Below are 13,030 nucleotides of genomic sequence, written 5' to 3' on the forward strand. Positions count from 1 at the left end.
TGTTGGTGTTATGTAATCTTGAGTAGATATCGACTCATAGTGACCCTATGTACAACCAAACAAAACACTGCCCAGTCCTGCACCGTCCTCACAGTCATTGTTATGCTTGAGCCCATTGTTGCAGCCACTGTGTCAGCCCATCTGTTAAGGGTCTTCCTCTTTTTAGATGATCTTCTGCTTTACCCAGCATGATGTCCTTCTCCAGGGACTGGTCCCTCCTGATAACATGTCCAAAGTATGTGAGACTGGGTCTCGCCATCCTCACTTCTAAGGACTACTCTGGCTGTGTTTCCAAGACAAATTTGTTTATTCTTCTGGCAGCCCATGGTATATATTCAGTATTCTTTGCCAACACCATAACTCAAGTGCATCAATTCTTCGATTTTCCTTATTCATTGTCCAGCTTTTGCATGTATATGAGGTGACTGAAAATACCATGGCTTGGGTCAGGCGCACCTTAGTCCTCAAAGGGACATCTTAGCTTTTTAACACTTTGAAAAGGTCTTTTGCATCGGTTTCCCCCAATGTAATATGTTGTTTGATTTCTTGACGGCTGCTTTCATGGACGATGATTGTGGCTACAGTAAAATGAAATCCTTGACAACTTCAGTATTTTCTCCGTCCATCATGATGCTGCTTATAGGTCTAGTTTTGAGAATTTTTGTTTTCTTTATGTTGAAGTGTAATCCACACTGAAGGCTGTGGTCTGTGATCTTCATCAGTAAGTGCTTCAAGTCCATTTCACTTTTAGCAACAAGGTTGCATCATCGACATAGCGTAGGTCATTAATGAGTCTTCTTTTAATCCTGATGCCACCGCATTCTTCTTCATATAGTCCAGCTTCTTGGATTATTTGCTCAACGTATAGATTACATAAGTATAGTGAAAGGATACAACCCTGATGTACACCTATCTTAACTTTAAACCACACTGTATCCTCTTATTCTGTTTGAATAACTGCCTATTGGTCTATGTACAGGTTCCACGGGAGCACAATTAAGTATTCTGGAATTCCCATTCTTCACAATGTTATGAACTGGTCTTCAGTAGGCGTATGAATATTATCCTACCACTGACAACATTGTACTTCAGGATAGATTTTGAAATGTTCTTTTGACAATGAATGCAATGCCATTCCTCTTCAATTTGTCATTCCCAGCATAGTAGACCATATGATTGTCTAATTCAAAATGGCCAATAACTAGTCCATTTCAGCCCACAAATGCCTAGGAAATGTTTATGCATTCCATTTCATTTTTGACAGTTTCCAATTTTCCTAGATTCATACTTGGTACAGTCCATTTTCCGATTATTAATGGATGTTTGCAGCTGCATCTTCTCATTTTGAGTCATGCCACATCAGCAATGGAAGGTCCTGAAAGCTCTACTCCATCCGCTTTATTAAGATTGACTATAGCTTGAGGAGGCAGCTCTTCCCAGTTGTATTTTGAGTGCCTTCCAACTGAGTGGCTCATCTTTTGGCACTATATCAGCCAGTGTTCCGCTGCTATTCATAAGGTTTTCACTGGCCAGTTTTTTCAAAAGTAGATTGCCAGGTCCTTCTTCATAGTCTCTGTCTGGGAGCTCCAATGAAACCTGTCTACCATGGGTGATACTACTGGTATTTGAAATGCTGGTGGCATGTCTACTAGTATCAGAGTAACACGCAAGCCACCACAGTACCACGGAGTGACAGACAAGTCGTGGATGTCCAAAGTAAGTGAGACAGTCTCACCATCCTCACTTCTAAGAATCATTCTGGGTGTTCTTCTAAGATGGATGAATCATTACCTGGTCCTGTGCAATCTTCACTGTCATTGGTATGCTTGAGTCTATTGTTATAGTTACTTTGTATTTTGAGTGCATTCCAACTAGGGAGCTTATCTTGCAGCACTATACCAGACAGTATTCTTTTGTGATCCATAGAAAATTTATTGTTAATTTTCCAAAGTAGGCCACCAGGCTGTTCCTCCTGATCTGTCTTACTCTGGAATCTCCACTGAAACCTGTCCATCGTGGGTGACCCTGCTGGTATTTGAAATACCAGGCATAGCTTCTAGCATCACAGCAATACACAGGCTACCACAGTACGATAAACTGACAGACGAGTGGTGGATTTATTATCTTTATATGCATATCTGTGATGTCTATATATGTATGAACATGTATAAATATATGCCCTATCTTATTTTTAGCCTAAAGAAAGAATTACGTAGTTTCTCTAGGTCATTTCATTACTTCATAGTAACCACTTCATTACTAGCTGCATATATATTTTATTCACATCTCAAGACTATATCAGTAAAGTTGTGAATTTTCTATGTCTGAAGATTTTTGTCATTTCACACCTTCAGATATATGGACCAAATACATGCCTCATTTGTTTAATTTCATAAATTAGAATTTTCAAAATTATCTATGTATTTTAATTATAAATCCTTGATTCTAACCTTAATGACCTATGAATCATCTAAAGGTTACTTTTATTTAAATTATTGTTACATTTTAAAAAAGCACATTTGATTCTAATATTATTATTTTTAGTTGACAACTGTCTTTATATAATTTTATTCTAGTTCAGGCCCCTGAAGTTCATCAGAAAACTCCGGCAACTGATGTTGGTTCTGAAAATACGACTGACTTGAAAAATGTGTCAAGTAGAAAACAAAATGACCATCACAATGAAGTTGATGAAGAATTTTATATATCTGTTGGTTCGTCTTCTGTTGTTTTGGACGCAAAGGCGTCTTTATCACAAAATGCTATTCCATCTATTGCCCAAAAGAAAGAGACTTACACTTCTGAAAACTCACTAAATGTGCTGTCTTCAAGTACAGAGATTTCTTGTAAAACCAAAAAAAGGTAACCTTGTATTTAAATAATATTAATCCTATTTTAAAATTTTAATCTTTTATACTTAAGAGTGGATAATTCAGGCTTTTAATGTAGTTTCATAGTAAGGATTAAGGAATATTAAGATGTTATGAGAAGACTGTAGTAGGCATTTGGTATATATTCAGTTCATATTTAATAAGGCCTTAAACAGTACTTCAGAGAAGTTGGAAGGTAAAATTTTCTATAGACCATGGAAAAATGTGTTTTCTTTCTGATAATAAGTTTGTAATAACTTGCTAAGAGAAATAATTTATACTTCCTGTATGTTATTTGTAATTGCACAAGTAGGTGTGTATCAGGTCATTTCTAGAATAGCAAAGCATAAGTATTATTGAGGATGAGTTGTGGTAAACTATTAAATCCAGGTCCATTTCTTGGAGTTTTCCCTTTGAATCTGCAGGAAACTGAGTAGATCTTTCAAGATTCTTTACTATTAGGACTTTGCTGAAATGAATGTAATTTCTATCTAGAGTTTTGTCTGATTCTGGGGATATTAAGCATACTCAAGGACTTTGCTGTTCAAAGTGGGGTCTGCTGCTAAGGATTAAAAGCAGTGGTGTTTTCTGGGACTTGGTATGCAGAATCTCAAACCTTATCCTAGGCTACTGAATCAGAAGCTACATTTGAATGATGCTCTATAGATGTTTCAAATTCACACTAAATGTTTGAAAACTAGTGCTTTATACTACAGGTTTACTTGGGAGTATAATTTAACTGTTCTTTTCTATTTTATTTCTTTCTGTTGACAAATTCATACTATTTTTTCCTGAGCATTTTACCTTGTATGTTTTGTGTAAGAGTTTACAAATTGGTGAATTAAGTAAGTGGTCTTGACAGTGTTACCCTAAGGGAGTTTAGGAAGACTTAGAACTCAGCAAACATTGTGAAAGCATTCAGCTTGACTTCCTTTCAACCTTTTAATGTATAGGTTAAACTTTGAAGATATTTCAAAGAAAGTAGAAATAGAGGATAAAGTATTAGAAGGACCACAAGGGAAGAAAGCGTCAGGAACACCTCAGAAAAGAACCCAAGATTCAGAATATGAAATTCAACCAAAAGCTAAAAAGAGTTTTTCGATATTGTTTTTAGAAACTGTAAAAAGGAAAACTGAATCCAGGTAAGTTATTAAGAAACTATCCTTTGAGATCTTTTTCTTTCAAAATCTGTGAACAGTATCTAAGAATTCTTAATACTGCTATTTAACTTAGAAATTAACCTTTTAATGGACCACAAATAAGACAGTTGAGTTGGTGGTGAAATTTTGCCTGATTAGTAGGGAGTGTTTAATTTCTTGCCAGTGATTCACCCCAAAAGTTACCCTTCAACAGCTACTAGGAGTCCCTGGGAGTTGCAGCCAGTTAATGCACTTGGTTGTTAACCTGAAGGTTAAAGTTCACCTAGAGACACCTTGGAAGAAAGACCCGGCAATCTAAAAATCAACCTTTGAAAACACTATGGAGCTCAGTTTTACTCTGATACATGGAGTTGCCATGAGTCAGAATAGACTCAACGGCAACTTTTTTTTTTTTTTAATGAGAACTAAGTTAGGTTGAAAGAAAATCAGCTTATTCCGTTTAGGCTCATCAACACTTCTGAGTTTGTATGGCATCAAAGAGTGAAGACAATAGTATTTAGAGATAGAATTATGTCAGGGTGACCGAATTTTACTGTTAAAGGTTTTGAGTCTTTTTTCTGTTTCTTCTGATTGTGCCAGAAGTGGATAGTTATGGAATAAACTTTAACATATTATTGCCTACTTAAAAACCTCTAGGGTCACTATGAGTCGGAATCGACTCGATGGCACTAGGTTTTTTTTTTTTAGTGGTTCTACAGTGTCTGTGTAGTGATTCTCAGCCATGACTGCACATTAACATTACCTAGGATTTTAGGATTAGTGGCTGTCAGGGTCGAGAACCACTGGTCTATGGAAGAAGCTAGATTTTTCAGCTAGTGGAGCCCTGATGGCACAGTGGTTAAGTGCTCGGATACTAGCCAAAAAGTTGGTGGTTTGAACCCACTGGCCACTCCATGGGAGAAAGATGAAGTAGTCGGCTTCCATTAAGATTTACAGCCTTAGAAACCCTATGGGGCAGCTCTATAGGATTCCTATGAGTCAAAATTGACTCGATGGCAATGAGCTGGGTTTTTTTTTTTTTTTCAAAATTTTTTTTAAGAGTTTCACCCTACCTATTCAACTATTTCTACTGATTTGATCATATTTGTTCTTGTGACCAAACATTATAGAAATGCAAAGGAGGGAAAAAATTTTAAGAGTAACAGAAAATTGAGAAGACATTTGAACTGTTCTTTAAAAGATATGCAGATTATTTTTATTTCCTATGTAGATTATTTAATTTCTTCACTAAGCAAATGTAAACACTTCTTCTTGTTCTTTTTTGTAAGCTATTTTGTTTATTGTAATATACTCTTTTAGTCCTGTCATTAGGCATGTAGCAACTGATCCACCTCATTCTTCTCCAAATGACGTGAAGTTGTTAGAGGATGAATTTATAATCGATGAATCAGACATAAGTTTTGGCAATCAGTCTTTGATTAAGATACCAAGAAATGTTAAGCCTCCAAAACAACGCACAATATCCCCTGTTGAGAGCACTGTAGTCCTACAAGGAAAGAAGTCAAGAGAAAAACATCACAATGTCACATTGACAAGTGATAAAAATTCACATAAAGCTCACCCAGTAGAGAAACCTCAACCCTTTGAAGGAAAAAAACTTGGTAAATCTTGTGCTTCAGCACCTGAAATGGAGAATAATTGTAAATCTACAAAAGATGCATTATATTCTGAGAATGCAGAAAAGCCATCTGAAAATAAAGGGACTATAAAACAAAATAGGAGAAGAAAAGTCAAGGCCAAAGTAGTTGAAGAACATCTTGATATGGAGCAACCTAAAGATAAAAATATAAATACGTCTTTTACTGTCCAAGGTAAGTTACAAAGAAATTCAGACAAAAATACGGAAGTGTGTGAAGAGATGAGAAATGACCATATTTCCCCCAAACAGAGTAAGTATTTATATTAAATATAACTATAAACATTTTCCCACCACTCTACCTTTCTGTAATATCCCTGTTAAGCTTTGGGAAGTAGGCAGAGTAACCCAAGTCTACTCAGAGCCTCAAAAGCTTACAGGCTCCTTTCTACAATCTCTTTAGCTTATCTTACATCTAATTTAATTCCAACACTCTTGGTTTTTGTTTAACTCCCGAGGTGGCAGCAAACGGGAAAGGCTAGTAAACGAGTTACTTATCAGAACACTTATAAAACACAATTATATATTCTTGAAGTTTATTAAAATATAAATTTGGCAGGGTGGAGGGAGCCAGAATAGTTTGGGGGCTATTTCTTATAGAGATAAAAATCCATACTCTGCTATTTCATTATTCACTGATTTGTCTAATAATCATTAAACACCAGAAACTGCATTAGGCATGGTTACAGAGATTACTAAGACACAATTTCCACTGTTAAAAAGATCAGTCTGGTGGTATATATACACCAACAGATAACTTACAGATATGCTCAGGATAATAATGGAAGCGCAGAGAAGAATTATCTAACTAGCACCTCAAACAACTTTCTTCATGTGTTTTTTCCTAAAAAAACATTTAGATAAATCAAAATTTTTTACCTTCAAATTTTGTAAATTCATATTCTGCTTAATAATAAAAAAAGAAACTTCTCATAAGGGAACTGTCACTCCCAATTTAGTCATATTCTTTATCTTGTCTTTTCATAAAAAGACCAGCTGCTGATTAGAAACTGAGGAAGCATAAAAGTAAAGATGATTCCAATAAAAAGAATATGGGATATGGCAGACATTTACAAAAGAAGTGGTGGCTTTTTTCCCTTCTATTTTACTTTATTTACTTTCTTATTGTGCTTTAAGTGAAAGTTTACAGCTGAAGTTAGTTTCTCATATAAAAACTTATACACATGTTGGTATGTTACTCTAGTTGCTCTCTCTATAATGTGACAGCACAATCCTTTCCACCCCAGATTTCCCATGTCCATTTAACCAGCTCCTGTCCCTTTCTGCCTTCTCATCTCGTCTTTGGACAGGAGCTGCCCATTTAGTCTCATGTATCTACTTGAACTAAGAAGCACACTCTTCACAAGTATCACTTATATCTTATACTCCAGTCTAATCTTTGTCTAAAGAGTTGGCTTTAGAAAGGTTTCAGTTCTGGGCTAACAGAGAGTCTGGAGACAAGGTCTTCCAGGGTTCCTCCAGCCTCAGTCAGACCATTAAATGTGTTCTTTTTACAAGAATTTGAGGTCTGCACTGTACTTTTCTCCTGCTTCATCAGGGGCTCTCTGTTGTGTTCCTAGTCAGGACCTTCACTGGTGGTAGCTGGGTACCATCTAGTTCTTCTGGTCTCAGGCTGATGAAGTCTCTGGTTTATGTGGTCCTCTCTGTCTCTTGGGCTAATGTTTCCCTTGTGTCTTTGGTGTTCTTCATTCTCCTTTGCTCCAGGTGGGTTGGGACCAATTGATGCATCTTAGATGGCCACTTCCTAGCTTTTGAGACCCCAGATGACACCAAAGTGGGATGCAGAATGTTTTCTTAGTAAACTTTGTTATGCCAGTTGATCTAGATGTCCCCTGAAACCGTGGTCCCCAGATCCCTGCCCCTGCTCCTTCTCCCTTGAAGTATTTGGTTTTGTTCAAGAAACTTCTTAGCTTTTGATTTAGTCTGCTTGTGCTGACTTCCCATGTATTGTGTGTTGTCCTTCCCTTCACCTAAAATAATTCTTGTCTACTACCTAGTTAGTGAATACCCCTTTCCACTCTCAAAGAATGTTTTCTTCTGTGTTTAAACCTTTTGTTGAGTTCTTATAATAGTGATGTCATAAAATATTTGTCCTTTTGCAACTGACTAATTTCGCTCAGCATAATGCCGTCCATATTCGTCCATGTTGTGAGATGTTTCTTGCATTCATCTTTGTTCTTTATTGTTGTGTAGTATGCCATTGTGTGAATATACCGTAATTTGTGTATCCATCCATCCATCCATCGATGGGCACCTAGGTCATTTGTATCTTTTTGCTGTTGTAAACAGCGGTGCAGTGAACATGGGTGAGCATATATCTATTAGTGTGAGGGCCCTTATTTTTCTAGGATATACTCTTAAGGGGTGGAATTGCTGGATCATGGTGAATTATTTTTTTGATATGTTGTTAAATTCTATTGGCTAGAATTTTGTTGAAGATTTTTGCATCTATGTTCATGAGGGACATTGTTTTGTAATTTTCTTTTTTTGTGGTGTCTTTACCTGGTTTTAGTATCAGGGTTATGCTGGCTTCATAGAATAAGTTTGGGAGTATTCCATTGTTTTCTCCGCTCTGAAATACCTTTAGTAGTAGTGGTGTTAACCCTTCTCTGAAAGTTTGGTACATTTCTCCAGTGAAGCCATCAGGGCCAGGACTTTTTTTCTTGGGAGTTTTAAAATTACCTTTTCAATCTCTTCTTCTGTTACAGGTTTATTTAGTTGTTCTACTTCTGTTTGTGATAGTTTGGGTAGGTAGTGTGTTTCTAGAAATTTGTCCATTTCCTCTAGGTTTTCAAATTTGTTGGAGTGTAATTTTTCATAGTATTCTGTTATGATTCTTTTAATTTCAGTTGGGTTTTTGTGATATCGCCCATCTCATTTTGTATTTGGGTTATTTGCTTCCTCTCCTGGTTTTCTTTTGTCAGTTTGGCCAGTAGTTTTTTCGATTTTGTTGATCTTTTCTAAGAACCAGCTTTTGGTCTTGTTAATTCTCTCAATTGTTTTTCTATTCTCTATTTCATTTAATTCTGCTCCAATTTTCATTATTTGCTTTCTTCTGGTGCCCAAGGGCTTCTTTTGCTGCTCTCTTTTTGTTCAAGTTGTACGGTTAATTTTTTGATTTTAGCCTTTTCTCCCTTTTGGATGTGTGCATTTATTGATATAAATTAACTTCTGAGTGCTGCTTTTGCTGTGTCCCAAAGGTTCTGGTAGGATGTGTTTTCATTCTCATTGGATTCTATGGCTTTCTTTATTCCATCCTTTATTTCTTCTATAACCCATAGTTTTTGAGCAATGTGTTGTTCAGTGTCCATGTTTTTTTTTTTCCCCCCTTGCCTTTTCTGTCATTGATTTCTACTTTTCTGGCTTTACGGTCAGAAAAGATGCTTTGTACTATTTCAGTGCTTTGGATTCTGTTAAGGCTTGCTTTATGGCCTAATTTGTGGTCTGTCTGTTCTGGAGAATGTTCCATGTGCATTGGAAAAGAAAATATGTTTGGTTGATGTTGGGTGGGGTGTTCCGTACACATGCATGTGATCAGGTTCATTGATCGTAGCATTTAGATGTTCCGTATCTTTATGTAGCTTCTTTCTGGATGTTCTTTCACTGAAAGTGGTGTTGAAGTCTCATACTATTATTGTGGAGCTGTCTGTTTCTCTTTTCAATGCTGTTTGTTTTATGTAATTTGGAGCCCTGTTGGGTGCATAAATATTTATTATGGTTATGTCCTCTTGGTGTATTGACCTTTTAATCATTATAGAATGTCCTTCCTTATCCTTTGTGGTGAATTTTAAAGTCTATTTTGTCAGAGATTAATATTGCCATTTCTGCTCTTTTTTGATTGTTATTTGCTTGATATACATGTTTTTCCATCCTTTGAGTTTTAGTTTGTGTCATTAAGTCTAAGGTTTGTCTCTTGCAGGCAACATATAGATGGATCTGGTTTTTTTGTATCCATTCTGCCACTCTCTGTGTTTTTATTGGTGCTTTTAGTCCACATAATCAGTGTAATTATCAATACGTATGAGTTTAGTGCTGTCATTTTGATGTATTTGTGTGTGTGTGTGTGTGTGTGTGTTGTTGACAGTTCCACTTAATTTTCTATGGTGGGTCATTTTTTATTTTCTTTTCATCATTGTTGATTTTGTATTTGCTGAGTCTTTGTGTTTTTCCTGTTCTTTATTTTGATGTGTAGGATTGTTAATTTCCATTATGATTACCTTAATATTTACCCATATTTTTCTAAGTTTAAGCCAATTCTTATTTCTTAATATCGGCTCGACTTTCTCTCCATATGAAAGATCCTATGACTACATTTTTTAGTCCCTCTTTTTTGTTTCAATGTTGTCATCTTTTACATATTGACGTGTCTGTTTCCCTCTTTTCAGTGTTGTAGTTTCGATTTATTTTCGTGACTTCCATATCTGAGTTGTTATCTGGTTGCTCTGTCCTGTGCTTCAGTCTTCAGTTGTTATCTAATGTTACTGGTTTTCTAACCAGTAATTTCCTGTAATTTCGGTTTGGTTTTTACAAATTCCCTAAGCTTACGTTTATCTGAAAATGCCCTAATTTCACCATCATATTTGAGAGACAGTTTTGCTGAATATATAATTCTTGGCTGGCAGTTTTTTTCATTCAAGGCTTTATATATGTCATCCCATTGCCTTCTTGCCTGCATAGCTTCTGCTGAGTATCCAAGCTTAGTCTTAGTTTTATTGACTCTCTTTTGTAGATGACTTTTCGTTTATCCCTTGCTCCTGTTGAAATTCTCTTTATCTTTGGTTTTGGCAAGTTTGGTTTTAGTATATCTTGGTGACTTTTTTGGGATCTTCCTTGTGTGGGGTTCGATGAGCTTCTTGGTTAGAAATCTTCTCATCTTTCACAATATCAGGGAAATTTTCTGCCAACAAATCTTCAACAATTCTTTCTGTATTTTCTGTTATTCCCCCCTGTTCTGGTACCCAGTGACTCGTAGGTTTTTCCTCTTGATAGAGCCCCACAAAATTCTTAGGATTTCTTCTTTTTTTAAATTCTTTTATATGAGTTTTCCTCAAATAATTTGATGTCAAGTGTTTTATGTTCAATCTCACTCTTTCTGCCCTCCAGTGCCTCAATTCTGCTCCTCCGACTTTCTACTGAGTTGTCTAATTCTGAAATTTTATTGTCAGTCTTTTGAATTTCTGATAGCTGTCTCTCTGTGGATTCTTGCAGCCTGTTAAGTTTGTCATTTTGTCATTATGCTCTTGTATAACCTTCTTAAGTTCCTGTATTGCTTTATCTGTGTCCTTGACTTGTTTTCCATTTTGCCTGATCTCCTTCCTGATCTCTTGAAGAGCTCTGTACATTAATGTTTTAAATTCTGCCTTCAGTAATTCAAAAAAATTCTCTTCCTCCAGAAGATTTCTTTGATTTGGATGCTTGCTGAAGCCATTGTGGTCTGCCTGTTTAGGTGATTTGATATGGCTTTTGTCTCCAAGCCATCAAAAAGTTATTATATTTATTCATTTTATGCTTGTTTAGTGTGTCTTAGCTTCTTGTTTTGATATACCCAAATAGGCTAGTTGTGTGGTCTTGTTTGATTATTGGTGCCTTTGAAGTTCTCACATCCTGTCACCAGGTGGTTAGAGCTGTTACTAGGAAGGTAAGCCCAGTGGTCCATTTAGTTTTCTTGTATGGGTTTAGCTCTGGCATCCAGGTAGTCGGTCAAGTGTGTGGTTCTGTCTCTCACCTATTGTCCTAGATGGGCAGGGGTGATTGGAGTAACAGGTATCTGGCTGTAGTAGGTGGTCATGCACTGAGCACGGAGGGGAATGGCTGCCCCGAGTGTCTGGGAGGAAAGCATGTCCCTGTTCCCTGGAGCACCTAGGTTGGTGGGTTTTGTAGCTGGACTCTGAACACCCAGTGCTGTTGGCTGTAAAGACTGGGAAGCATCACTTATTCTTGGACCCCTGTCATGACTAACTAGGTGTCGTAGGTGGAGCCGCCAGTTCTCACGCCTCTGATGTGGGTAGGTGATGACCCTGCTTAATGAGCAGAGCAATGTCAGTGTCATGAATCTGCCACTCCACCTTATAGCTAATACAGTTGAAAATAGGCTTCAAGTATATACCTTGTTGTACTCTGCTAATGAGGATCTGCATTGTTGAAATGGGCCCACACAGGTCTGTGCAGGGGTGAAAGGCATTCAGAGTCCATGGACCCCTTATGCCTGGGCCTAGGCAAAGGGACTGTGCCTGTGCTGAGTTCCTGGCTTTGGAGAGCTGGCAGATTATTTTTTCCTGTGTGTTAATTTGTTCTCTCTCCAAAGCCGAGAGAAGGGCTCAGGGCACGGAGGGGTCATACTTCCGGCCAAGGGGACATGGCAGTCACTGAAGCCAGCCCGGGACAGGTGTAGAGTGGGGAGGGGGCTGGTAAATGGGAGAGAGGTTCTTCCCAAAAGGGACCTTCTTTTATCCACACGGTAGGTTAGATGCATGTACTTATCTTGCTGTTTGAGTGCTGCTTTTCACTGGTTCTGGAGGCTTAAGTAGACTCTCTGCCGCCTGGTGTCTCCCAAGGTGGAAGACGTGTCCCGAGAGCCACTGCTTAGCTCACTGCACATGCCAGCAGATCTAGTCTGCAGGGTGCTGGTTTCCGCCGGGTCAGGTCTGGCAACTCCTTGTTGCTTCTGAATCGTGTCTCCCTCCTCCTCCCTGCCGCTTAGTCTGATTCCTCAATTTTGCCTTTGATGTTCAGGCCTCCTAGATTGTCACATATAATCAATTCACTTGTTTTTTTTGGGTCTTTGTTGTAAGAGGGATCACAGGAAGCATCTGACTACTCTGCCATCTTGGCACAACCCTTTTTCCTCTATTTTAAACTGAATTTCTCAAACTCACTAACAAAACTGAAGTCTGTCAATTATTATTTCAGGTGATATAATGTCTATATTGAATGCTAAAATAAATGAGTGATTAAGATTATTATATTAAAGTGCAACTTATATTTAAAAATGGTATCTTAAATATTTTGCTTTTGATACTGTTTTTGTGTATGTCAATATTATAATAAAATATGAATCATCTAGAGCCTTCAAGCACGTATACAATTTGGGTCAAGAAAGTATTTTGATACACTAATACACTAAGTTTTCCCATTAAAATATCAAAAACATTTTCATTCATTTCAAAACTTCTTGGTGTATAACCGAAAGAATATGAGCTCCAAGGCAGGACAGATTCTGGACTAGGTGTTTTAAATCTGTATTGAGTAGTATCTCCTTCCTTATAGGTTGTCAAGAAGGATTAAATTATATTACATACATAAAGTGCCTAATAGATTTGATAAATGTATTTTGTTCCATTAAC

At 37.2% G+C, this 13,030-nt stretch overlaps 1 protein-coding gene across 1 annotated transcript in view; it reads left to right on the forward strand.

The window, feature by feature from the left end:
- Positions 1-13,030, forward strand: part of CENPC (centromere protein C) — a 105,133-nt gene that overhangs the window by 38,790 nt on the left and 53,313 nt on the right. The window contains exons 7-9 of the mRNA XM_049885298.1: positions 2,577-2,862; positions 3,824-4,012; positions 5,330-5,841. Coding sequence (XP_049741255.1) covers positions 2,577-2,862; positions 3,824-4,012; positions 5,330-5,841 — 987 coding nt within the window. The remainder of the gene's footprint in view (positions 1-2,576; positions 2,863-3,823; positions 4,013-5,329; positions 5,842-13,030) is intronic.

This window comes from Elephas maximus, chromosome 5 (assembly GCF_024166365.1).
Source record: "Elephas maximus indicus isolate mEleMax1 chromosome 5, mEleMax1 primary haplotype, whole genome shotgun sequence".
In the NCBI taxonomy this organism is placed as follows: Eukaryota; Metazoa; Chordata; class Mammalia; order Proboscidea; family Elephantidae; genus Elephas; species Elephas maximus.